Source organism: Ambystoma mexicanum, chromosome 10 (genome assembly GCF_040938575.1).
Source record: "Ambystoma mexicanum isolate Mex_15411 chromosome 10, UKY_AmexF1_1, whole genome shotgun sequence".
In the NCBI taxonomy this organism is placed as follows: Eukaryota; Metazoa; Chordata; class Amphibia; order Caudata; family Ambystomatidae; genus Ambystoma; species Ambystoma mexicanum.
In genome coordinates, this window is record NC_090932.1 from 1,377,706,337 (window position 1) to 1,377,733,731 (window position 27,395).

The window sequence follows — 27,395 nt, forward strand, 5'->3', positions numbered from 1 at the left end:
TCGTCATGCTGTTCCAAAGCATTGATGAGCAGCATAGCAGAGTTTGCATCTTCGCTTTGCTTTCCTCCTCCATCTTGGAAGCGCACACAGTTTTACGCCTGGGTGAGATTGTCATGCAAGCATGAAACCAATAGGGAATCAGCAGTGTAAAAGCCTTGGCTCATTTTCTTCCATTTGTATGGCAGAGACGAGGGCCGGACCACAACTTGCTCTGCCTCCCTTCCTCTAAGCCATATAAATGCTCAAGCATTTGGGCTGGCATGTATTTTCAAGCTGTCGCAAATGCTGGAGATGCCTAGGTGTCCGTTGACTTTAGCAAAAAGCAGGCAGACCCCATAGGGATCCACTGTAAAGGCTGCAATGCATACATGGCAGGCAGCGTTTACTCAATTTGCTCGTCGGAGTGCAAAAGTGAATGGAAAAAGGCAGCAAACATGCTTGTACTCGCCTTTTTCCTGCATTTTTACACTCTGTTGTGTCAATGACAAAGATTTGGAAGTGGGTACCCGCCTACGTATATGACTACATGTAACGGGTCCCTGTCATTGAATTACGGGGACTTGCAAAATGAGCCCTATAAATTCAAATATAATACGCCTTGCTTTTATACCATGTAAATAGCAGGCCGATTCCATTGGAATCCATAATAAAATGCCACCTGTAAAGCATACTTCACCCGCAGAGTTTTATTTCTCATAAAGTGAAGAGTAAAGGTGATTTAGCCTTGATTTACTCTTCATTTGTACACTCCACTTTGCGAGTGCTGAAAATTGCATGCAGGGGAACCAGCAGCACGTAGGTGCTAACGTTGGCGGTCACCTGCATGCAATTTGCATTTCTTTGAAAATGACCCCCATCGAGGTCTGAAAGCTAAGCTTCCCAGTGACATGCCAGGAGGCAGAATAGAAGAAGGTCATGGTTTGACTAGAACTACAGGGTTGGGGATGGTGTGTTCAAACTCTGAGGTCTGACCTGTTGCAAATTTGCTGTGGGAAGTTAATTATTTTCATTTCATGTCTTTATTTACAACTGAACATGGTAAGACACATGGCTTACCATCAGATAATATTGTTACAAGTCTGGATAAGCAATACATTCAACAGTGCTCAGGAGGTGGTTACTAGTGGTCAGGGCACATAACATGTAAACGGTACTTCCATGCACGCAAAGTGTTCCTTTGATGCTGCCCAAATCTCACAGATCTTCTCCACATTGGCTCTGTATTTGACTTCTCCATAGTACATGTGTTCCACACATCTCTTCTCCAATCCTCCACTAAAAGGTTTTTCTGCGACTACCATAAATGCAATATCAGTTTGAGGGCTTACATGGTCACCCTTCTCAACCATACCCTATCCCCATGTAAGTTTCAAACCACGTCACTCTCTGTCCCCAAGATGAACATGTCAGTGCTATAGCAGACCCGTCTGTCTAGCATCTGAATATTCTCCGAACTCACCTCAGCGCGGACAGTCTGAACTCTCTGGTTACTCCATCGCATGTTTAGCAAGGTGCCTGGGGCATGGCTACATGTCCAGATATCAGTGTTCATCAGTTCCTTACTAAACCATTTCTGGAGTGTCCAATGGGTTCAGTGCAGGATCTTGGTCTGAAATGTTCTGATACCCCTGTCAGCATCCTAGGTTATTGAAGTGCCATGTGGTTTCCTTGACAAAGATTTCACTTCTTTGAGGGATGCATGTCCTGCTCCAGTCATCTTTCCCTGTCTTGACATCCATGTGCACTGTGTGATATTCATTATATGTACCTTCCTCCAAGCTGTATCTCCTTTTCAGTTCCCCAAAGGCAGCCAATGATCATTCTCACATAAATCCCCAATCTGTCTTAATCCACATAGGTACCAGTTGTGCAGGAAAAGGGTTTTTCATTCAGAGTGACCGATGGGTTGTACCATGTTGATGCCTTTGGTAATAAGTATGGATCTTCATCTAGCAGGATCTCAGGAATCCATTAATTGGGTCTCTTTATCAGATCTTTGTCAGTGGGTGTTGACACGATGGGCGAGGGCGACAGTGGGCAGTGTGCACTTGCCTCTGCTCAGGCCCAATCTTCTCAGTCCACCTCCTCTCCTGTCAGCATTTATCTTTCAAAATCTGGTAGGCCGAAGCCAACCTCAGCCTGACATAGATGCAGTTTCTTCTGAGTAATCTTAGCCAGCTTCTTGGTCCAAAATAACTTCCACATCAGTGCGTTGAGCCATTGAACTAACTTGCCGCAGACTGACAGGGGTACCATTGACATCACATAATTGATCTTAGCGGCCAGCATCATCTTTAGCAAGTTAATGCATTCCCATAAGGAAAGCCCGATCACAGGCCATCAATCCACCTACATCTTCAGTGTATCCAACATGTCCATGTTGAGACTTGGTATCCCTGTCACATCTGCTTGAAGACCAATCCCTATATAGTTTAGTCTTTTAGGGCACCAGATGGCAATATTTGCAGAAATAGAAATATAAATAGCTACTAGCAGTAGATGTGCTAGTTGTAACAACATTGGAAGGGTTCCATGTAATAATGTCCTCTCAAAAATATCGCCATACAAAAAAAAATAAAAAATGAAAAATTGCCGTTTTTTGTGGGGACATTATTACATGGAACATGCGGGGGACACCGCCGCAACCCCAACCACTTCTTTTTTTTAAGGGAGCCAGGGGTTGCGGGGGTGTCCCCTGGATCCCCTAGGGACAGGGGGATCCAGGGGACACCCCCGCAACCCCTGGCTCCCCCTGTCCCTATATATATGGTTACCTATATAATGTCAAATGTCAAAGGGGAGTTGTGTTAAACGGAACTCCTCAGTGCATAAATTGAAAAGAACTTCGAATGAACGGCTATAAACAATTATAATAGAGGCATAGTTGAAAACACATGTTTACAATCTGACACTTTTTATTGATATCAAATACATAAAAACATTTAATATATAAATTCATTTCATAAAAACATCTTGAGCTTTCATGATAGAGATAGAGTACTAATGGCTAGAGTGCTAGATAAAGTGCTGTTAGATACTGCGTATAGACCCAATGTATGGTCAACACCAAGAAGTGGAACCAAGAGAAAAGAACTTGCACCAGGTGAAGGGGATCACGTGGCGGAAGGCTGGCACTCCTAGCCCCACCCCACACTAGGCTTCATAAATAAACATGAAAAGTGTGCAGTATAATGTTCATAATTTCACACATAGCCAAAATGCATACAAAATACATATTCTATCAAAAATAGCATCAAAAGTGCTACAATGTTGCAAAAGAAAAAACATGTGGTAAATAACCATTCTGTCAACAAGTAGGGTGCAAATAGTCAAATGAATATACACAGTCTCAACCCAGAAAAAGCTTGTTAGGCAATAAGTAATTTCGGCGGCATAATGCGTCTAGCTGGACCATAGCTGATGCCCGTCTTCGTCAGGACGACGCACTCCAATCTCGTCAAGGCCACATTACTTAATGGAAAGGTGGCAATTTCTACTCATTTGTGACTCCAAGATTATAGCAAACATGCTTCTTTATATTGGAGCACAATAAGAAATACATATTTATACATTTCTGTAGAAAAAAAGAAAACGAAAACGAAAGGTAAAGAAAAAGCAGTACAATTAAAAACCGCTAAAAAGACAGCTTGCCTCCAAGCACGTTCACATAAGAAGTTCAATATAATACAACCGGGGGGCGCAGTGTCCTGCATGACCTAAGTCGGAAGTAATAACAATAAACCTGCACTAGTGCAGCAAGAGGCTCACCTGCCCCGGCTTGCCCTGTCACTCTTGGTTTGCTAAGAGAATGGCATCATGCAAACCGCACGTGAAGTTCCCAAACCAGACAATTCACCAGTCAGTGGCATAACAGGGGGCTCCGCCAGCACATGTCCCGGGAGGGGGCCCCACTGGAGAAAAAAAAGATTTTATTTAAAAAAAAAAAAAATTAATTTACTCTGCATTCATAAAAAAAATGATTTCTGTAACAGAAATAATTTCTTTATGAAGGCAGAGAGACTACAAAAAGAAACGTTCTTTTTGAAGTCTGAAGGCACAGCCCTCCCCAAGGCATGGAAAACCCTAGGTTGGAGACCTCCATGTCATGGGGTGAGGGGAGCATTATGACTTCAAAAAGAAATAGTTAATTTTTGAAGTCACTCTGCCTTCACAAAGAAATTATTTCCGTTATGGTTCGCTCCTTAACGGAAATAATTTCTTTAGGATGTCAGAGTGACTTCAAAAAGAAACAATGGGCCTCATTACGGGTTTGGCGGTAACCGTGCCGGCGGTCCGGGAAGTCAGGCGCCGGCAAATGGTAAGTCCCCATTTCCAACGGACTCTATGGAAATGAGGACCACAGAAGCACCGGCACCGTTAATAACGGTGCCGGTGCTTCTGTGAAAACTCTGCGGGTGGGTGCTGTTCTGTCCGGGAGGTCTGCCTGCTGGGCGGCACGGCAACCACCTGCAGAGCTGTATTATGCTGGTCCGGAAACAACTGTGCCGGCAAACTTACCGGCACCGTTGTTTCCAGACCGGCATAGTTGTAATTAGGCCCAGTTTCTTTTTTAAGTATTAGGGCTCCCCTCAACCCCATGACATGTGCATATGTGAGTGTATGGCGAAAGGGTGCACACTTTAATGTACGGGTGGCTGCCAGAGTGTGCCTGTATGGGGAAAGGGTGCACACTTAAATGTATAGGTGGCTGACTGTGTGAGTGTATGGTGAAAGGGTGCACACTTAAAGGTATGGGTGGGTGCCTGGGTGTGTGTGCCTGTATGGTGAAAGGGTGCACACTTAAATGTACGGGTGGCTACCTGGGTGTGCCTGTATGATGAAAGGGTGCACACTTAAATGTATGGATGGCTGCCTGGGTGTGCCTGCATGGTGAAAGAATGCACACTTAAATGTATGGATGGCTGGGTGTGCGTGTGTGTATGTGGTGAATGGTGTGTGTGCTTGCATTCAGGGGCGCAACAAAACCTACATTTCGGGGGCTAACCCTTCAAATGTTGGGAGAGGTGCTAACGTCATTTGCGGTGGGGGAGGGGCAAACTTATTTGTTTGGGGGCATCTAATTTCTTTATGCATTTTAATGAGACTATTCTAGTGCAGCTTCAATGTGACAAGCAGATAACTCTCTCCTTTAAGGTTGAAAGCTCCCACTTATAGACTGCTGCGAGAATGAGTGGTCTCCTGGTTCCCTCTCTACCCTTCCAATCACTCCCCTGGCATGCACGTATTAAACCCATATCACGATTTCAATTGCCTAAAAAATGTGGCATTTGAATGCAAGTACTTACAGTGAAATGCTTTATGTTAGTAATTGCTGGGATCTTGTTAACAGCGAATCCCAGGTGCCATTTAACATCTGTGTCCTGTTCTTTCTGGCAACTGCTCTGAAGGTCAGTCAGGTCGAGTCAACATAGCCCAAATTTCATGAGGGTTGGGGGGGTGCTGAATCCCAGTCAACTCAATGGTGTTGCACCAATACTTGTGTTTAATGCCTTGATTACTCATTACTCCTAGCCCTATTCTTCCTCGTCACAGTGTGTATGAGACAGTACTTGTGTATAAGACACTCTGCCTCATACACAAGTACTTGGATGAGGTAGAGGTACATGGAGGTAAGGCCTGACTTAGCTACCTGTAATCTTCATTACTCCTAGTCCCACTGTTCCTCATCCCAGTACTTAGCTATGAGGCAAAGAGCCTCATAAGTAAGCTCTTGGACAAGGAAGAGGGACGTGGAGGTAATTCTGGGCCCAGGAGCTGATTTTGGAGGTTGGGGTAGGGTTGGGAGGGAGAGGGGATTTGTGGGGGGCAGGATTGTGCAACAAATCATAATGGCTGTCTATGTCCAGGCTAAGCAGGCATGATATGTGGTATTAGTGGCTAGAGAGGCATTTTGGTGCAGCCAGTCTAGTCATTCCTCAGTTTGGTATGACTTTTTTTTAACTGGGCATGTCTGATAAAGCAGTCCTGCTTAGTGAATTACCTGGCTCGATTGCCATTTGTGCTGCCAGTCTAGATATTTCTTACTGCAGCATTGTATATTTTTCTGGGCATCTCTGATCAAATTATGTGATATAAGTCATTTATAGCGCACCTGTACACAAGAGTTTCTAGGCGCAACAAGACACGTGAGGGAAGATAGAGGGAGGACAAGACAAACGATCTTACTAGGCCTTGTGTCATTCAGATTGTGCAAGTGCGAGAACGAGAAGTGCAAAGGGCAAGGGAGTGGGGAAGTGCAAGGGGGAGGGAAAAAGGGCAGCAATGCTCTGAGTAAGTGCAGCCAGGGAAGCGGGGCTCTGGGTAGTTCAAGGTGAACAAGCGACTGTAGGGTTAACGTTACAGCCCCTAAGTGCGTGGTAGGCCCAGAGGCAGTGCAAGGGTGACTGATCAAGAAAGAGCCTGGACTCAGTGAGACTCTGGGGGTAGCCAAGCAACCAGTCGCTACAGCAGACAGGTAGGTCAGGTAGACCATCAGGGGAGGGAGAGAGAGAAAGCAGAGGAGAAGAGGAAAGTTTTGAACTGCTTCCGGACCTTCAGGTGGTCCGGCTCAAGTTTGAGAGGGGCGCGGAGGCTATTCCAGAGGGAGGCACCTGCAGAAGAGAAAGATCTACCCCCCACTCTCTGCCTGGAGAAGCGTCTAAACCTTAGAGAGTTGTAGGTAGCTGAGCGAAGGGCTCAAGAAGGAAGATATTTTGGAAAAGAGCGTTGGATGTAGTGCGGGCTCCAGGCCCAGAAAGCCTTGTGGACAATCAAAGGGTCTTGAACTTGATCCTTGCAGCAAGTGGGAGCCAGTGGAGAGATTTCAGGGCTGGAGAGATACAATCCCTGGGTTTGAGGCCCAGGATAAGTCTTGCAGTCCTGTTCTGGATTAGTTGCAGAGGGTGGACAGTAGAGGAAGGCAGATTGAGAAAGTGGCTGTTGCTGTAGTCCAGCCTAGAGAGAACCGGGGCTCTGGCGACAGTGAGCTTCTGGGGGAAAGTGAGAAAGAGAAGAGTCCCTTTGAGGAGGAGCAGCTGGTAGTGGGACTTCTTGCCGATGTCTGAGATGTGAGGAGAGAAAGAGAGAGTGGAGTCAAAGATGACACCAATGTTGTTTGCCTCACAGGAAGGCGAAGGAAGAGGGTCCAAGGTGGGCGGCCACAGTGAGAGAGGGAAAGCAGGTGCAGGAGTCCAAATGAGAAGGATCGCCATCTTCCTGACATTAAGGCAGAGATCGTTGGAGGCACAACAATCCTGAATCGCGGATAGATAGTCAGGAATGAGCGAGAGAGGAGAGGAGTCTGAGGGGATTCCGAAGGAAAGCGGAGTGTCATCTGCATAACACTGAAAGTTAGAGGAGAAGGTAGAGATCAGGTGGGCCAAAGGGGCCAAGTAGAGGTTGAAAAACCAGGGTGAGAGGATGGAGCAGAGAGAAAGGGACCAAATTGGACCTGGAAGGGGCTGTCCAAGAGGAAGGAGGTCAGCCACTCAAGGGACTGATCCATGATGCCCAGGTTCTCATGGAGTCGATTGATCAGGATTGATCAGGGTGGCGTAGTTGACTGTGTCGAAAGCAGAGGAAAGATCAAGGAGGATGAGGACAGAAAGAATGCTGGAAAAAGGTTGGAGAGCAAATCTTCACAGGTGTTCAGGAGAGCAGTTTCCGTGACTCTGGCAGCTCTGAAGCCAGACTGAAGGTCATGGAGACAACTAGCAGATTCGGCATGGAGAGTAAGCTGGGAGATGGCCAGCTTTTCCAACAGTTTGCCCAGGAAAGGGGTGATGGAGATTGGGCAATAGTTTGCCGGGCAGGCATGATCAGCAGATGGCTTTTTGAGGAGTGGGTGCATAAGGCAGTGTTTAAGGGGAGAGAGGAACGTTTCAGGTGAAATAGTGATTACAGAATTCGGCTAAGGCTGGAGCGAGGGTGTCAATATGGTCCTTCATTGGTTCTAGAGGAGCAGGGAGCACCTGTTTGGATGACTCTTTCACAGATCAGACTTGTCTAGAAACCTCGTCAGGTGTTGTCAGAGAGAAAGAGGAGAAAGGAGGAAGAGCGGTAGAGATGGCCTAAGGGGGTCCGAGAGAGGAAGAGGGAGAGGGAGAGGAAGAGGAGATGGAGGACAGGATGTCCTGAGTTTAAACTGAGAAGTGAGATGACAGAGCCATACAGAGGGCCTGGAAGGGAACAGTAAAGGTAAAGACTGCAACAGGATTGACCAGTTCCTTGCAGATTTTAAAGAGTTTTGCCGTGTTGTCAGAGGCCATGTGCTTGAATGTGTGTTCTTTTCTTGATGAGTGTAATTGCTTCGATTGGCATTTTGGTGCAACCAGTCTAGGTATGTCTAAATGTGGCCTGGCATGCTTTACTATAACGTTATTACATGTCTACACTCTGCAGCCAGTTGGGCATGTTTTCATTGTGGCATGGCATTTTTAATAGCAAAGCATTCATGTTCCTGTGCACTGTTGGAGACTTGCATCTATTGGATTGGTGTTACCCTACAAAACAATTGCAAACACACTGGCTTTTTAGCCAATTTTTCTCAGAAAGTGTGCTGTATATCACAATAAAACACATATTTATATCTTTCTCCTAGTGCAGTGTGTGGCATATGCCTTCAGCAGCACGTTTGTGCGCATTGCACAAGCATGATAATCTATGCCGGCCCAGAGTGAGGCGCGACCAGTGAATTGTTGCCGAGTTGGGGGGGGGGGCCCACTCAGCATGGCTCGCAGGGGGCCCCCACATTTTGTGTTACGCCACTGTCACCAGTGTGTGCAGCACATTAGATGTCTCCATGCTGTGCTGTATATAGCCTGTGGGAAAGCAAAACGGTCCCAATCATTACAAAACCAATATGAGAACAGGGGCATAAAGCACGCTGTATTGCAAGTCTCACTGTGTCAGGTATTAATGCCCCTACAAAATTCCTCTTATTTTAGTCCAAAATTGCATAAGACCTCGGTAAGCGCGCAGAGAACACAAAATGTACACATGGCATGTTTCTAAAACAGTCACTTCCTCATGGTTATTCAAAGGAGAAAAACAGGCATACTGAAACTGATATCAGAGACGAAAAAATAATATGGGAAGTCCTACCAGCTTGGGGCCGCAGCTTCAATAATAATCCCAAATACACTGATCGGAATGGCCTCTGTCAGCCACCTTATATTAAATAGGGTATGGAAAGAACTACGTCTACGTAGTTCAAAAAAAGCATGCTGCACCTGAGCCACGGAAAACAGCAATGAAAGGGAAAAGGCAGCATACATTCAGAATATATGGGGCCATCCCAATGAATCCGACGTCCACAGCAGCTGGCCGTACGAGGTAAACAGTCCTCACGGTCTGTCGGGTGCGTTTGTAAAGCCCAACTCGTCTTGCAGGGAACAAGACCAAAAGCAGCAGTGCAGGCATAAACGCGCTGCTTATTTAAGCACAAGAAAAGGCGTGGAAACACATCCACCCATGTAATCAGAGGAGCAAATGTGGTTCAGCTGTGTCTAAGAGCATGCCCACAGGTGTTCCAACACAGGCGCCCAAAACGTTTTGCATATTCACACTGAATTGCAAAGCTGGGCGTAAATACTGGCCGTGTATGCAGGAACTGTTTACACAACACATGCCATGGTCCAACAGCAGAGAGCCCTGCAGGATTACCCAACAGTGTTCAAGCAAAGCTCACAAGGCGCTTTGCATATGCAAACTAAATTGAAAAACTGGGTGTGAATGCTGACCATGGGCCCTCATTACGATACCGGCGCTAAACCATGTTGCTATTAGCACCATGGTTGGTGCTGGTATCGTAACGTGTCCGCCATGGTGAAATGGGGAAATACCACCCCATTCCAAGGTTGGCGGGGCGGTATTTCCCCATGGCCCTTCCCCATTCCCATTTTTGCCCCATAGGGCATAATGGGAATGGCGAAGGCGCTAAGTACGGTACCGCAAATTGCTGTACGATACTTACCGCGAAGGTCCCTTTGAGGGTCCCTACTTTAACGGCTGGTCTAGACCAGCCGTTAAGTTTCGGGTCCCGCAAAGGGACCTCGTAATTAGGCGCTAATGGGTTAACGGCGCCGCAGCGTTTTACGGCACCGTTAACCCATTAGTGCTAAGGTCGTAATGAGGCCCATGTGTTAGCAGCTATTTATAAAGCACACACCGTGATCCAGCACACAATGCTGCCACAGACCGGGCCCATCAATGTGGGTAAAAGCCAGAAATGCCACTGAAATTAGGCGAATATATTGGCCATTAATGGACATGGGCAATAGCCAGCACCGACAGGAGTGCGGGAAAAAAACATTGATACTGGAAATTAGGGAAGCCAGGATACTGGACAAATGGGGAAATTCCTAGATGTTCACAGCACTCCAACACAGACGCCCAATGCGTTTTGCATATTCACACTGAATTGCAAAGCTGGGCATAGATACTGGCCGTGTGTGGAGAACCTGTTTATACAAAACACACCATGGTCCAACGGCAGAGAGCCCTGCAGGATTGCCACACAGTGTTCAAGCAAAGCTCACAGGCGCTTTGCATATACAAACTAAATTGGACAAACTGACCGTGAATGCTGACCATGTGTTAGCAGCTATTTATAAAATACACACCATGATCCAAACGGCAGAGAGCACACAATGCTGCCACGGACCCTGGCCCATCAATGTGGGTAAAAACCAGAAATGCCACTAAAATTAGGCGAGTATATTGGCCATTAATGGCCATTGGCAATTGCCAGCGCCGACAGGAGGGCAAAAAACACAGTCATACTGGAAAATAAGGAAGGCAGGATACTGGACACATGGAAAAATTCCTAGATGTTCACAGCATTGCCATGTGTGCATCCGCCCAAATAGTCACAACTGAGTCAGAATGTAACTTGATATATATTAATGAGGGACAACAATAAACAGTGAAGTATATCACAAGCAAGAAAGCCATTCTTCCTGGAGATTTAGGCCCACATGGTAGCTCTGAGTATTATAAATGCACCACTGTTCACGTTGTGATAGCCTACTGGCGGTGGAGTGTAAATCTACGCCTTTAACCTGCTCAAGCGCCCACCAACGCAATTCATCACAATTGTGATTATCTTTGATACAGTGGGACTCTAATGGGGATGTACAATTTTTAATCCTAATTCTGGGCTTCTGTTCCATAATGCTAGTTTTGACAAGCCGAGACGTTTTGCCTATGTAAGATTTAGAGCCTGGGCAAATAATCAAGTAAATCACGTTCTTTGAATTGCAAGTCGTATGATCTTTGAGATCCCAAGATTTCTTATTGATAATGGCTGTGCTGCACGCTGTGGTAAACTGACATTGGCAGCAATAGCCACATGGGAAATTTCCACATATCTTTTTCAGGCCCCAAAGCTCAGTGATGGTCTTGGGGGCTTGCTGGACTCGGGCTCTATCTGCTTGCGATAGCCAGGTTTTAAGATTTTTGCCCTTTTTAAAGGCATACATAGGCAATTCCAAAGACGGATTATTTAATTTCAGCAACGGCCAATGTTTGCCAATAGATTTTTTGATGGCAGAATGGTAAATTCTATAGGTCATTGCACAAACAAGACGTGAGTTGGAAACATTGTCCCTAGGACTTGTTTTCAGTAGAGTTTCCCGATGCTGATTCCTGGCCCTTTTGCGAGATTGTCTCAGGATATGGGATGGATATCCCCAATTAGCCAGTCTGCCCTGGATGATGTCTGTTTGTGTGGAAAAGTCCTTTCTGTCCGTACAATTCCATCGGGCTCCCAAAAATTGGCCATACAGAATGCTCTCACGTAAGGTCTGGGGTGAAAACTATCAAAATGGAGGATAGTATTCCTATCGATGGACTTTCGATGGAAATCCACGCTGATATATCCTCCCTTGGCTTTAACCAAAAGATCTAAAAAATGTGTAGACTGATTATTGGCTGCCATGGTGAACCGTAAATGGGCATTCAGAGTGTTAATCCATATTAAGAATGCCTCATGGTCCCCTGTGGTTTTGTCCCAAATGATGATAGTGTCGTCTATATACCTCTTATAGAAAAATATAGATTGCAAGAAAGGGTTAGAGCTGTGAAAAATACAAGATGTTTCAAAAAACCACATATATAATATGGCATAATTAGGAGCAAAGGCCGCACCCATGGCGGTGCCCTTGATTTGTAGAAAAAAGATTCCTTAAAGCAAAAGTAGTTCTTTGTGCGCGCTAGTTCGATGAGGAAATCACTAGGAATTAGTTGAGGATCTTGTCTCAAATCTAAGAAAGCTTTCATGATGGGGAGGGACTCCAACTGCGGTATGTTAGAGTACAAAGACTCAACATCCAGAGTGATCAGCAAGTTGGTTTCAGGGTCAGACCTATATAATGTCGCCACAACCTTTTCCCGGCGACATTATATACGGCGACCATATATATATATAGGGATATTATTACCTGATACCATTAGAAGTGGTAGTTGTGCTTTTAGTAGTGGTACCTGTAGCAGTTGCTTGATAAATTTGATTTGATTTAATTTGGGATTTTGTAATGCGCAAAACATCAAAAAAGTGTACCAAGCAGAAATATACTGCATCTAGGCTCAGTTGGAATATCAAAGGCAGAAAATGAGGAATGGATAAGGTAAACATAAACGTTTAAAAAGGTTTTCTAAAGACTAGCAGGGAATTGGAAGAACAGAGTTGGAGTGGCAGATTATTCCAGAGGCAAAAGCCAACCATCGAAAAGCATCACTCCCCGCCTTAGTAATATACCGGAATTGTAATTGTATTGTAATTGGTTATTCATAACACGCTTAATACCCAGAGGTTTTTAAGAGCGTACCTGTGGATCGAACCTGTGTTGCTTCCCGTCGTCTTGCTTCCAAGATGAGCGCATTGCCTGTGAGGTATCCTCCAAAGAACCGAGAGGATAACTAAAAATGGTGCTGTGCTGAGCAGACCAAAGAGGACGTGAGAGATGATACAGAATGCGTTTTCGTGTGAGAAATTGGGGTGCCAGCCACGACTGCATTTTTAAACTAGGTAAAGGATTTATAAATTAATACACTGGTTGACATATAGCCAGGTAACAGAGTGTATGGGTCCAGAAGTAGAGGAGTGTCTTGAAAGATGAAAGATGAGAAAAATAGCTGCATTTTGGACCAATTGCAGACAGTGGATAAGAAAAATCTGACAGGCCTATGGATAGTGCATTGGCATAGTCCGGTCAGGAATTCACCAGTGCAGCAACCATGGTAGCACGATCTTAATTAGGAAAGGAGTGGTATGGCGCAACAAACAGAGACAGAAAAAAAGATGATTTTACTAGCATGCGTGTTGGTTCGGTGAGTGTGAGTTTGGGGTCCCAAATGTTTGCAAGATTTGTAACCTTCATCAAGAAGGTTTTGGAAAGCCCTAACAATAGTGGAGGCTGGGGGTGGCTGGTTGGACCATTTAATACATGTTTTGGACCAAGGAGCACAATTTTGGTATTTGCTGGGTTAAGCTGAAAATTGTAATTGGTCTGCCATGCCTTAATCTCCTCAAGGCAGAGCAGCAGCTGATCAACGGTATCAGACATGCCGAATACCTGAAGAAATAGTTGGGTATCATCGGCATATGAGTGGTAAGAGATGCCATATTTCTGAATAAGGGAAAATGGAAGTAGAATGTAGACATCGAAAAGTAAAGGAGAAAGAGATTAATATTTTGGCACTGCACATGAAACAGAGTCAGGTGTAGAGATAAAGGGTCCTAATTTCACACTCTAAGTCATGTCCGAGAGGAAACTCCAGAACCAGTCTAGGGCAGGGCCAGTGACTCCTACAAGGTCTGATGTAATAAAATGACATGGTCTACCATTTCAAATGCAGCGGATAAATCTAGCATGACCAGAACAGATAGGTGGCCTTATTCCAAATCTTTGAGCAAATCATCCCAGACTGAGACCAGTACCGTCTCGGTCCCATGCCTGGGTCAGAAACCAGATTGGTATTGATCCAGAATTTGGTTACATTCAAGTAAGTCTATTCATTGTGAAAAACACCTTTTCCAAGAATCTTAGCCAACCAAAGTAGGCCGGCGATAGATCAATAATTTGCCAGCTCAGCACACAACGCTCTACCCTCTGAGCTTGCATCTTTGGCTGAATCATGACCTTCCAATTGGATGAACGATACTGATAACAATCTACAGCACATAGCCGGCAGCCTGTGTCGGCGTCTCTCATCTAAGACCCTCATATAAGGTGTATGCCTCTCTGGGAACACTGATCTGCAGCACCAACAGGAGTGTGGGCATCTGAGCCCCTCTTGCGGTGCCCTGCTAGCAGGAGGAGGGTGATGCTGATATTTTTCTACTTTTAATCCATGTGGCAGATGCTTCATTGTAAGATGTCCGCCACTGCAGGTCTCCAACCACCGAGCCTTGCCTCCTCGCTCAGCCCACGATGCTCCACCAACTAAGTTCATATCTTTGGCTGAATCCTGACCTTCCAATTGGATGAACGATACTGATAACGATCTACAGCACATAGCAGCAGGCTGTGTTGGTGTCCATCACCTAAGGCCCTCATATATTGGGTGCCTGTCTGGGCACACTGACCTCCAGCACCAACAGGAGTGTGGGCATCCGAGCCCCTCTTGCGGCGCCCTGCTAGCAGGAGGAGACTGATGCTGATATTTTTCTACTTTGAATCCATGTAGCAGATGCTTCATTGTAAGATGTCTGCCACTGCAGGTCTCCAACCACCGAGCCTTGCCTCCTCGCTCAGCCCACAATGCTCCACCAACTAAGTTCACATCTTTGGCTGAATCCTGACCTTCCGATTGGATGAACGATACTGATAACGATCAACAGCACATAGCAGCAGGCTGTGTTGGTGTCCCTCACCTAAGGCCCTCATATAAGGGGGTGTCTGTCTGGGCACACTGATCTCCAGCACCAACAGGAGTGTGGGCATCTGAGCCCCTCTTGCGGTGCCCCGCTAGCAGGAGGAGGCTGATGCCGATATTTTTCTACTTTGAATCCATCGAGCAGATGCTCCATTGTAAAATGGCTGCCACAGCAGGTCTTCAGCCACCAAGACTTGCCTCCTCGCTCAGCCCACAAAGCTCTATCATCTGAGCTCACATCTTTGGCTGAATCCTGAACTTCCGATTGGATGAACGATACTGATAACGATCTACAACACATAGCCGGCAGGCTGTGCTGGCAGCCCTCACCTAAGGCCCTCATATAAGGCCTATGCTTGTCTGGGTATGTCTGGATGTTGCCGGCGTGCCGGTGAAAGTACTCTCTACCCAGCTGGACACTGTACCCTCCATGACTCCTTCCTGTCTCACTCACGACAGTAAACCCTGGCACCTTATGCCGAACACAAACATTGCTGTCCCCCTGGCCAACGATCATCCTCTTCCTCTCTCCTTGACGCTCGTGTTAGGCAGAATCATATGCAGTACCCTTTGGGAACACTAGACACAATTAAGACTACAAGTGTAAGTACAATTTCACCTTTGGTACAAGCCTGTACTACACAGTAATGTGGTATCAGTGGCTGAGCAGCCAGACTTATCTCAAGAATAAAGTGAGCAGTACAACAGGTTACACAAAGGACCATCAAATACAGTGATTAAAACAAACACTTACTCAAGGTTTCTTGGTAAAAGAATATACATTTATTTACACAGTCATTTTGAAAACATTACACTTGCAAGAGCAGCTCAATATCATATACTAATATACTACAAATACACAACCAATAAATTACTGAACAAGTATAACTCCCCCGAAGTGGGAGCAAAGTGGCACATCAGTTACTTTAAAAAGGGGTAAAAAGGCAAGGTTATAAGAATCAATAGCACAAATACTTTCATAGGCAGGGCAAAGGGTTTCAGTTCAGTACAACCAGCAATTCAATTCAATAGGCCTGGGCCAAAGTCAATGGTTCAGAGTCTTGTATAGGATAGCACAGTTCTGGTAGTAAACAGTTAAGTCTTTTCCACGGATCTTAGAAGACTTTGGTCAGACGAAAAGTTAGATGTTGGTTTAGGGAAGGACAAGCCTTCAAAGTCGGGAAAGTTTCACAGACTTTCACTGCGGCCGAACTGAGTTCTGCACCGCACTTGCAGAGTACCTTGTAAGTGAAGAAAAGCTGTAGCTGAGCCAGTTGTTCCTGGCAGTTCCTGCAGATTTTGCTGTTCCTGAGCTTCAGTCCTGGGGACAAGAAGGAGGATGTCAAGAGATTCCTGCACTGCCCAGAGAAGAGGCCAAAAGCTTTGCAAAACATTGGTTTAAGGTGTGAGTGCCTTAAAGACCACAAACTGGTATCCTTCCCACTGGCTTTCTGGTTTTCAATAGCACTCTGGAGAAAATTCCACCAGTATGGGGACCGTGTCCAGGCGGTTTACGAGTTGGTTGTTCCCACCGAACTCAAGGGAAGAAGTTAACCTTAAAGGGCTTCTCTGTCGATGGAGATTCAGGCAATTCAAACCTGCAGCAGGGCTTCACCGGTGCACCTGGAGTTGCAGCAGTCGTCTTCCTTCAGCTCATCTTCGGTTCTTTTGTTCCAGTGGTCGACTCTGCTTTCCAAGTCCCAGAGACCTGCTTTTAAACAGATTTCCCCCATTCATTCCAGCCTGGCTGTCACTCACACAGCAGGGTGGCTGTCCTTGCCGGACAGCCAGCCGGCCATTCATGCCAGAGTGCATGCAGATCTCCTAGGAGACTAAGCATTGGGAGTTTTGGGCACCTCCCTCACATACTGTCCACCCCAGACACTCAGGCGCCAGAGGAGGTCTTCAGCACTGAAGCCCGCCAAAGGCCAACAAAAAAGGGACCAAATCTGGTTTGGCGCACAGAGACAAACACAAGAAGGACCTTTCCAAAAAGAAATGGCGAAAAAAGTTGTCCGGAGTCTGTTTTTACAGATAGGTCTTGGGCGCCATATTGGAAAACATGGTTGACCCGATTTTTAGCTACCGGTGTTCGCGGTCGGGAAAAATCATGGTAGTTTGTTTTAAAGCACTGCCACCAGCCATTTCAAGTGGGAAAGGGTAACATTTGACTGTTAAATGAGTGTTTAGACTCAGGGGAAGCTAGGAAACCCCTCCAGCACTCTATAGGAAGATAGGTCTGTACATTTAAAAGCACTAGAAAAGTCAATTTAACTTTACATGCTCTGGTAGACAGTAGTCAGTCCCAGAGAAGGTATTTAAACTTTGGGGAGTCTGAAAGTGCCACTGCACTGAGGGTGGTGTGTGGCACACAGAAAAAGATGATGCCTAGGGAGTTGTTTTAAAACTCCATATCCAAAGAACACAAAAGTAAAACACACATCAAAATGCATGGAAGAGTGGCAAAAAAGGCTCAAATCCTTCCCAGGTAAAAAATCAAATCCTAGAAATCCAACAAAGTTGCTGGGGTTATCTAGAGGTAAGGGAAATTAGCACATTCTTGAGAATTCTCCCTAACACTCTCCCCTTTTTGGGCCGACATTGCGCCGCTCCTCTGATCCCATGATTCCATTGTACCCTCAGTGAACTTTTTCTCTGTTCAGGACGATTAATTTCCAGCCCTGCACCCTCTATTACAACCTGACCCATGGGCAAGTCTTTGCATGCCCTACCACCACTGTATCTCACGCTATTTAAATGCTCATTTTCTAACTATACACAGGCCATGTACTCCTACCTACTTTATCTCTCATGCCGTTGCATGCCTGATGTAACCCCAACTTTGCCAAGTTATACATTTTTTCACTGGATTACCTAAAGTCGAACCTAGCTATGCTTAAAATCTAAAGTCGAACCTAGGTGTGCTTAAAATCTACAACTGCTATGTCGATCTGTATTACATAATTTATGTAGCCCCCCGTAACAGTTCAAAATTCTCCATTGTAGAACAGCCAGACTTGGAAAAACAAAATTGGCTTTATATGTAAGAAATGAAAACCAATAAATTGAAAATAATCTGCCACCCTAGGCCTGGGCCTAGTCCGCCATGTTGTAAATACATCTCTGGCATCCACAAGGCTTTGTGTGATTGGTAAGGTCCAGATAACGAAAAATTGTAAACTAGATATTAGGTTTTTCCCCCTGGGTTTGGTACTCATTAAACGTCTTATTGTGCGTAATTGGAAGAGGCCAACCCTACCAACCATTGATGCATGGGGAAATAACTTATTGTTCTGACCAACTGCAGAAAACGACATTCAGATGGTGAGAACTGCAAAATCATTTCGGATTCATTCTATGCTATATGGGACAATTGTACCCGTTCAATGCGATGTCACTTTATGTACAGGGCAGAAGAAATGTTATGCATTGCATATATTAACATATCTAGTGTCTCAATGTGAATGAATTGAACAATCTTTTTCCTGGCTGCCAGTGATGGGAGTGTTGAATTGAAATCATGTGCTAGTTATTGTTTGTTGAAATCAACTCGCCAAATCAAATTCCTAAAAAACAATATGTTAGTTTAGCAACTAGAAACAAACATCATTGGTTCATAAAATACATCTAGAAGACTGTCAGGCCAGGTATAATCTTAACTTAATAACCTTGTAATTTTACGACAAAGCAACAGGCAATTTGTCCTAAGCGTATCCCATTATCCCATGTAAAAGTCATCAACCCTTGTATCCAATTAGTGAATAGACGGTTATGGTTTGGGAGAGGTGCACTGTTACCCGGACCGACCATTGCAATTGGTATTTGTACACAGTAGAAAATATCGCCCCAATATTATCAGTTCATATAGTAGTGTTATTAGTACCATCAGATCCTTTAGAAGTGGTGCACCTGGTTCAAATAGTAGGAAGTGTAATAGGAGTAATGGAGTAGGGAGGATCGTCAGGTATATTTTTATATGGGGCGGCGCCAGTTATAGAAGCAGGTTTTGTTGCGGGCACTGGGGGGGTTGGAGAGCACCCGAGGGGGCACCAGTCAAAACCATTTCTCTACGTTGTAAAATTACTTGTGTATATAATGTTGGGGCATGATTCTTGTGAATCCTGTCTGTGTTTTTCAATATGCTATTTGGTGAAGAAATAAATAAGAAAACAAACCAGCACTCAGACCACCGCTCACCTTGCCATGATGCCTAAAATCACCCAAAAAGAAATGTAACCATGCTGGTCATCAGAAGAGGACCGTCACACAAATGTATGTCATGAGAAATGATGCAGAGTAGCGTGGTTCATTTGTGACACAGGTTTTTCCACGGTAGTCTTCTGTCTTGTCAATAGTGTGCAAAGTACATTTTAGCCATCTGCTGTTTGTTCTATGCATGCTATACTAAGAATAGGTCTCTGCCTGCATGAATTCACGTCGCACCTCCCAATCCCTTGCACAAGACATAACATATGTGCATTTCTGGCTAGGAGGCAGAAAAACACATTACTGCTGTAAGTGTCACAGGTGGCACTCATAATTCACATAGTCTCGCCGAAAGTTCAAGTGTTTTTATTGTTAAACATAAAATGGCCAGATTATTCCTTGTTAAAATGTTCAGATTGTTCAATGTTTTTATGTGTAGATTTGTTGTCCACCTGATTGGAGGTGAGAGGGGACCACTGTTGGGGGTCCCTCTCTTGTCTCCTGTGGGCTTCTGCCTTCCTAGTCCAGATGTCCCTAAATCCCAGGTTAGTTTGGCTAGCGATCAGTAACCACTAAAATCAAAGAATCCAAATAAAATGATGGCCAGAAAAACACCACATACTTATCCATCTGTCTCCCTATGGGACTTTCCAGGGGCACCCTAACTCTGCAAAGGTCTTTCCCAGCTCTTAAATGTTCATTGTGCACATAAAACTGCTCTTTGCCGTCTCTTCCCAAGTTGCTCCATCTCTCTCCTGTCTCGGGTCTTCTTATCCCTCCGTTTTGTCTTCCACCATCTCCTCTCCTTTCCCACTCCTTTCTGGCTTCTTATGGTCCTCTCCTATTCAATCTTATTATCCCCTTCTGTCCTACTATATCTCTTTCTCGCTCTCTCTCTCTCTCTCTCTCTCTCTCTCTCTCTCTCTGTCTCTCTCTCTCTCTCTTTCTCCCTCTCTCTTTCTCTTCTTATGTTCCTCTGGTCTTCACACAATCTCTCCCACCTTCTCTTCTCACCTTTCTCCTATCCCGATCCTTACCTCCTCACCTTTTACCACTTCTCCGCACCACTCTCCTCATTTCTCACTACGCCCCTCTCCTCACCTCTCACTACACCCCTCTCTTTACCTCTCACTACACCCATCTTCTCTCTACTAATCACACCGCTCCCTCTGACAAACTACTCAGGGATATTTTTTTTCAATTGCTTATAGCGAGAACCTAGCTCAAGAGCAGTGTAGCGCTTTACAACAGGATTGTGCCAGAACTAGGCTTGGTATTTTATACAGTGATGCAGTACTGTTGGTGGAGGGTGAGAGGACCACAATACGGAATTCGTTTGTAGGGGATCAAGGGTTTGATTTGCATAGTGTTTGCAGAGTGTGTGGAACTATAGCCATGCAGTTTGTGCCTTTTTGGCTATGTGCCTTTGGAAGGGAAGGCTACTTGCTGTCAACAAGGAAGCACGGGGATTTGGCTGTGTTTGACTGCTGAGGGATGAATCATTCCTGGCACATGTTATTCAGCCGTTGTTGCACGACTAGCTGCTTGGTTGGGGGACCGATGAGGATACATTTGGTCTTGGCCGGGTTCAGTGTAAGGTAAGCAATTTGACATCTGTGTTTTGGATAGTAGCATGCGTTATATTAATTTCCAGCCTTTAGCAGTATTGGCGCTCTCCAGTTTTAAGACTTTGGGCCTCATTACGAGGTGGGCAGTAAGGGATTAACAGCACCGGTAAAGGTGCCGGAGCCGTTAACCCCATACCGCCATATTAGGAGGGCCGCTCGCATGACCCGCTCTGAGCGTTTGGTTTTACCAGACGTCCTTAGCAGGTCCCGCGAGCGGCCCAGCATGCTAACAACGGGCCCATCATTAACAGGCCCGTTGTTAGCATGCTCCCATTGGGAATGGGGATGGTCCGGGTTCGGATTCCCTGAATGGGGAAATACCGGGCCCTCCAAGGTCGGAATGGCCTGGTATTTCCCCATTCAGGGACCACAGACCTGAGTTTGGAAGCAGCCAGGCTGCCTCCAAACTCGTAATGAGGCCCTTTGAGTTGAAAGATGAGCTGCAACCCGAACTTGCTCAGAGACTGGCCTGTGCTAGGACATGATTAAATGGATAAGTAGTCCTGAGTTGCGCTTTTCTTTAAATGCTACAATGAACTCCATATTATGTTCACAATTAAGCTATTTATTGAAATTGAATTCTCTAGAATAAACTTTGTTGAATCTCACACATTTTGTTCGTGAACAATTTGATGTCAAAAAGAAAAGGTCAAAGTTCAGTTGTAATTCACTGAATGTTATTGATTATTGTGTCTAACCTCTTGATTATTGCATGTAACCTCGACAGGTGTTTCCCCGCTTTTCATTATCAGGGGTTCCTCAGGAGGTGTTGTTGCAATTGTGCATTACATTTCAGATGATAAATTCCTTTGATGCATCATGTATTCATTTCATATATTGAGTATCAAATAATAGATTCCTTCGTGACAGTATGTGTGGATTTCACCCTATAAACCAAAGAAAGGACTGAGTTGTGGGCCATGTTGGATAGTAGCATGGCATTTTTATTTGTTAATATACATACATTTAAAAGACATGTGCCATTAACCATTTAAATATACATAATTTATTTCACTTGTCTGTGAGAGAAGTAGGACTCAAAAGCAATGTCGCCATACGTTTGTAAAGAGATACTTGAGTTATACACATCGTCAATATTATAATTGTATATGGAGCAACACTCTTGACTTTTAAACCTTGTCAATGGCACATTTTTGATCACACATACTGAACCGAATCACTGCTGGTTGATCACGATTATGGTTGTTAAGGAAAACAAGACACGGAACAGTAAAATGAAAATGGGCATCTAGAGTAAAGCACACGTGATTCGTGTTTGCTTTACTCTTGAGGCCCATTTTGGTATTACGTGGCTAGTAAAGTGGAGTAAATAATATATCCAGACTGGCCAACCAATGGAGGCCAGTCTTGCCACATAAAAACAAAATGGGCACCAAGAGTAAAGCAAACATGAAACATGTCTGCGTTACTATTGATGCTCATTCACCAATGTGTTTTAGTGGGTAGCAAGAGTATAGCAAGCATGTTGGCTTTACTCTTGATAAACATTTGGTTATTGTTTTAATGAGCACCAAGAGTAAAGCAAACATGATTCATATTTGCTTTGCTCTTGATGCTAATTTTGTTGTGTTTACTTGGCAAGATTGTCCTACGTTGGTGGGCCAGTCTGGATATATTCTGAATTCACAAAATATATCCAGACCGGCCCACCAACGTAGGCCAGTCCTAGCACATAATAACAAAAAATGGGCAAGCAAACAGGAATCATGGCAAGGGACAGGTAGATGAAGAGCATTCAAGAGTTCATGGGTTAATGAAGAGAATGAGCAAAAACGAGACGAAGAACATGGTGGCTTAGGGACAGACATTAGATAAAGTGATTGTGACCGATGAGAACGAGAGGGAAAGTGACGAGGGCAGAAAGATATGGTGCGGCCAGACCAGGGAAAAAATGAAAGACAAACAGAGGAAATGATATAGAATACGATTATCAAATGAGAGAAGAGAGTGTGAAGCAAGAGTATTGATAATACAGGAACAATAGACTGAGGAAAACATGAGTTAAATAGCAGTATTATACACTAAGGAGGGCAAAATGAGAAGCAGACAGACCAATCAGGAGAGCAGAGTAGTAATGAAGATGATAAAAGACAAGAGAAGTGATGATGAGTTTAATAGCATGAAAAGAGAGAAAAGCACGAGCACTGCAAATATTATAGAGATGGAAACGACAGGTATGAGCAGTTTCAAAAGTCAAAAGTGACACCTAAGTTACTGACGGAGGTAGAAAAGAGATGGGGTAGAAAGAAGCCATGAGGGGAGGAGAAAAGTGAGAGAAGAAGGAAAGAAAATAACCTCTGTTTTTGAAGTATTAAAGTGCAGAAAGTGTCTCTCCAACTGTGGACAGCTGAAAGACAGGCACAGATCGCAGAATGAAGAGAATCTGGAAGGGAGGGAAAGGAAATAAACATTTAAGAGTCACCAGCATAAAGTGACAGCCAAGATTGAAAGAGGAAACAAAATATGATAAGGGAGTATTGTAGAGGGAAAGAAAAGGTGGCCAAGTACAGAACTGAATGGGGCAGAGAGAAGAGAATTTGTCAGTGCAAGAGACAGAAAATATACAATCGGTGAGAATGAAACCACTGAAGTACAGATCCAGAGCATCCAAGAGAATCAAGAGCTGAAAGAAGAGTAGGATGGTCAACTGTGTCGAAAGCTGTGGATAGGTTGAGGAGAATGAGAATAGATGAGTGTTTGAGATTATGGCAGAGAGAAGGCAGTTTGAGACATGGAGGAGAGAAGTTTTGGTGGAGGGGCCTGGATGAAAACCAGATTGTAGAGGAGAAAGTAGTAAGTGGAGGTTGAAATGCGAGGAAACTCGTGAATAGAGCTCTATTTCAAGAAGTTTAAAGAGGAAAGGAAGAGTGGAGATTTGTCGGTAATATCAGTAATGTTGCTATAATGGTAAATCTATTTTTAATGCAATCTTAATTTAGTGGCATACCCACCCCACTTAATCCCAAATACAAAATGGCATATACCAAATAAAGCCAGCACAGACTATGGGCCTCATTACATGTTAGGCGGTAGGGAGTCAATGGTGCCGTTAGAGCTAGCGGCCCCGTTAACCCCCTATCGCCTCATTACAAGGTCTCCGTAGCAGGTCCCGCGAGCAGACCAGGATGCAAACAACGGGCCTGTCATTAACGGGCCCGTTGTTTGCATCCTCCCCATTCACATTGAGCCCTATGGGAGCTCAAATAGGAATGGGGATGTACCGGGTCCGGGAAACCTGAATGGGAAATTCTGGGCCCTCCAAGGTTGGAATGGCCCGGTATTTCCCCATTCAGGGAACCCGGACCCGGTACCCGGTATTGTCATAATGAGGCCCTATGCCTTGAATGGTGACATTTCTGAGTAAATCTTACATGGCATGGGGCTCTGGATTTTTATGAAATTAGAATGGCAAACTGTTTTTAATATTATGCTTTGTTGTTTCTGTAGGAGCCTTTCTGATCCCTTACACTTTGATGGCTATTTTCGGAGGTGTCCCTCTCTTTTACATGGAGCTGGCTCTGGGACAGTTTCACAGAACTGGGGCAATCCCTATTTGGAAGCGCATCTGTCCCATATTTAAAGGTAAGACCACAAACACTGGAACAAGAATGAGCAGAATTTCATCCAGCTCTCTCTCGTTAGATCACACTGCATTGTCAGTTAACAGATTTACAGGTTCCCTCAAAGTACATGCCTGATTTCATCTAGATCAATAATCCAACACCCTTAGAGTATATATACGAGTCAACATAATTTACAGAAAATCAGTCTCCATTAAAGATACACTAGTAAACAGCTTCATGTCCCCAAAGGCAGAAACTTACGCTGCACCAACGTGGTTGGACAAAAAGAACACTGGCTTTTCCAAATGCACTAAGTGCAAAGCATGTCAATTTGCTCTGAACAAAATGAACTAATTACATCCAATATTAGGTTATAATGTTGAGGTTAAAATAACATGCAATACAGAATTTGTTGTATATGTACTGCTTTGCTCATGTAATCTTTGGTATGTGGGAACTACTATTGGCAAGCTGAAATTGAGAATATTGCAGCATATGCGTGCCATAAAAAATGTAGATGCTTCCTACCCCATGGCAGTACATTTTAGAGATCAACATCAGAGGAAATTAGACAGCTTTAGATTTTTTGGAGTACACCACATCAAGCTCAATCCATGTGGAGGGAACCGTGAGCAGGAATTACGACAAATGGATTTATTCTAGACTTCCAAACCAAGAAACCAGGAGGACATAACTTAGATGAAGAATTGTATCCATTCCTTGGGACATAAATTTCCTCGTCCGCCGTAGTCTTGACAATTCTCTGAAGTCAGCAGTATAAGAAAATATTTTTTGCTGTTCTTTGGTAGTTGAGCTTGTTTAACTTCAACTTTACCCCTTTTTTGTATTATACATGTGTGTTGACTTTTTATGTAATAGTGAGAACTGCAGAGCTTTTAGCCCTGATTCAACCCTCTTCCTCTTTTTACATGCTCTTGTCTATATTGTTCCCAAATCCTGGTTTTATATTGTATATTGAATACTATTTGTGAGCATTAATGTATGTTTACAGCACTGAGCACTTTAATATCCTTTTATCTCGCTGCCAAGAAATTATTTAAAAAAAATAATTGATTAATTGTGAGGAACAATGTTCAGGATATCAATAAAGCACTTTGCACTATGCACTTTAGGAGTTTTTTTAAAGGTGAATCGATTGAGAGTTATGTTTACAGCACTATGCACTTTATAATCTTGATCTTGAACATTTTCTAAGAAAATGCTATGTTTCCTCACATATATATATTTAACAAACAGGAAATTAATTGGTGGCAGCATAAGAACATTGTATGTGGCCAGTGCCCAATTGTAAATCCAGGCTGTCATTGGGAAAAACATGTCAATGCACAGGGAGCAGGTTTTGGCTGTGATCAATAAAAAGCATAGAGGTAATGAACCTAAATGGTTGCGTAAATAAAAACCTGCGACCGTTCATTGAATGGTTTAAATAGATGAATGTGATATCCCACAATATTTAAAAGCACTTGCTTTAATGGACCAAGAGTGAGAGGGTGGGGGGTAACACGAGGGAGACACGGGGCCTGAGCAGGGGGAGTGAGGGCAACAGGGGAGACACAGGGCATGAGCGGGGGTGGGGGCAACAGGAGAGAGACACAGGGCATGAGCGGGGGGTGGGGGGGTACACAAGGTAGACACGGGGCATGAGCAGGGGGTGGGGGGGAACAGGGAAAACACAGAGCATGAGCGGGGGGTGGGGGGGTAACACTAGGGAGACACGAGGCATGAGCGGGGGGTGGGGGGATTAGAGGAAACACAGGGCATGAGCGGGGGGTGGGGGCCATGAGCAGGCGGTGGGGGGGAACGGGAGGGAGACACGGGGCATGAGCGGGGGGTGGGGGAAAAGGAGGAAGATACAGGGCATGAGCGGGGAGTGGGGGGTAACAGGGGAGACACAGGGCATGAGCAGGGGGTGGGGGAAACACGAGGGAGACACGGGGCATGAGCGGGGGGTGGGGGGAACAGAGGAGACACGGGGCATGAGCAGGGGGTGGGGGGAACGGGAGAGATACATGGGCCATGAGCGGGTGGTGGGGGGAATGGGAGAGAGACACGAGCCATGAGCGGGGGGTGGGGTGGGGGGAACGGGAGAGAGACACAGAGCATGAGCGGGGGTTGGGGGAATGGGAGGAACACACAGAGCTTACTGTGAAATGCTCCATGAACCGATGAACAAAGATGGCGGGCGTCTCTCACAATAGACGCACTGCACGCTTCACAGCAGCCAATCAGAGCGCACGTCAGATGTCCCCGGACATCACGCAAGCGCTTGCCCAATCCCCGTCCTGTCCGCGGAGCGAACAGGGAAGTGTGTCCACAAAATAAAAAAAGCACGCTTTTGCGACCAATTTGGTGTAAATCCGTCCAGCGGTTTGGGCTGTAAGCGTGAGCAAAGTTTTTTCCCATTATGTCTATGGGAAAAAAAATAAGTTTTGGGGCCCCCCTATAACTTTGCCCCCCCTGGACCAAACCTCACCATCCTTTGGAGAAAAATTCAGAGTGGGCCATATTCTTTTTTTGCAAAGTTTGGTGAGGATTCGTCCAGGGGGAGCGAAGTTATAAGCCACCCAAAAAGTGCTCTTCCTATGGAAACAGCAACTTAACCATAACTGCATGGCCACGTAATGGGAATACTTTCAAGTTTAATTGTTTACAAAAAAAAATTATATTTAAAAGCCAACATTGACAGAAACAACAGAGGCAGGACACCAAAAGAACAGTCCAGGATGGACGCGTTTCGCGCTTTCCACAGCGCTTGTTCACCTATATATATATTATATATGCATATTATTGCGGCAGTCACCACCTTATAGTTAGGGTGAGTTAGAGTCAGAGTTACATAGGAAACCCCAAAAAATGAATTTCAAATAACTTTAAACTTGTACGATGAATTGGTATGGACAGCCTGCCCACAGACTGCACATTTTGGGAACGGTTTATTAAAAATTGTAAAAGTTATTAAGATTTTCTTTTTTTTACAATTCGGCCTACTCCCTATAAAAAAAAAAGGTCAATTTTTGCTCCACCACACAGACCCAACCTGGATGGATTTGGACCAGGTCAAAAACAGTTTGGGAATGAA

General features: G+C 44.8%; 1 protein-coding gene across 1 annotated transcript in view; it reads left to right on the forward strand.

Moving 5' to 3' along the window:
* LOC138492335 (sodium-dependent serotonin transporter-like) overlaps positions 1-27,395 on the forward strand; it is an 821,649-nt gene that overhangs the window by 233,726 nt on the left and 560,528 nt on the right. Inside the window, exon 2 of the mRNA XM_069619389.1 lies at positions 24,180-24,314. Coding sequence (XP_069475490.1) covers positions 24,180-24,314 — 135 coding nt within the window. The remainder of the gene's footprint in view (positions 1-24,179; positions 24,315-27,395) is intronic.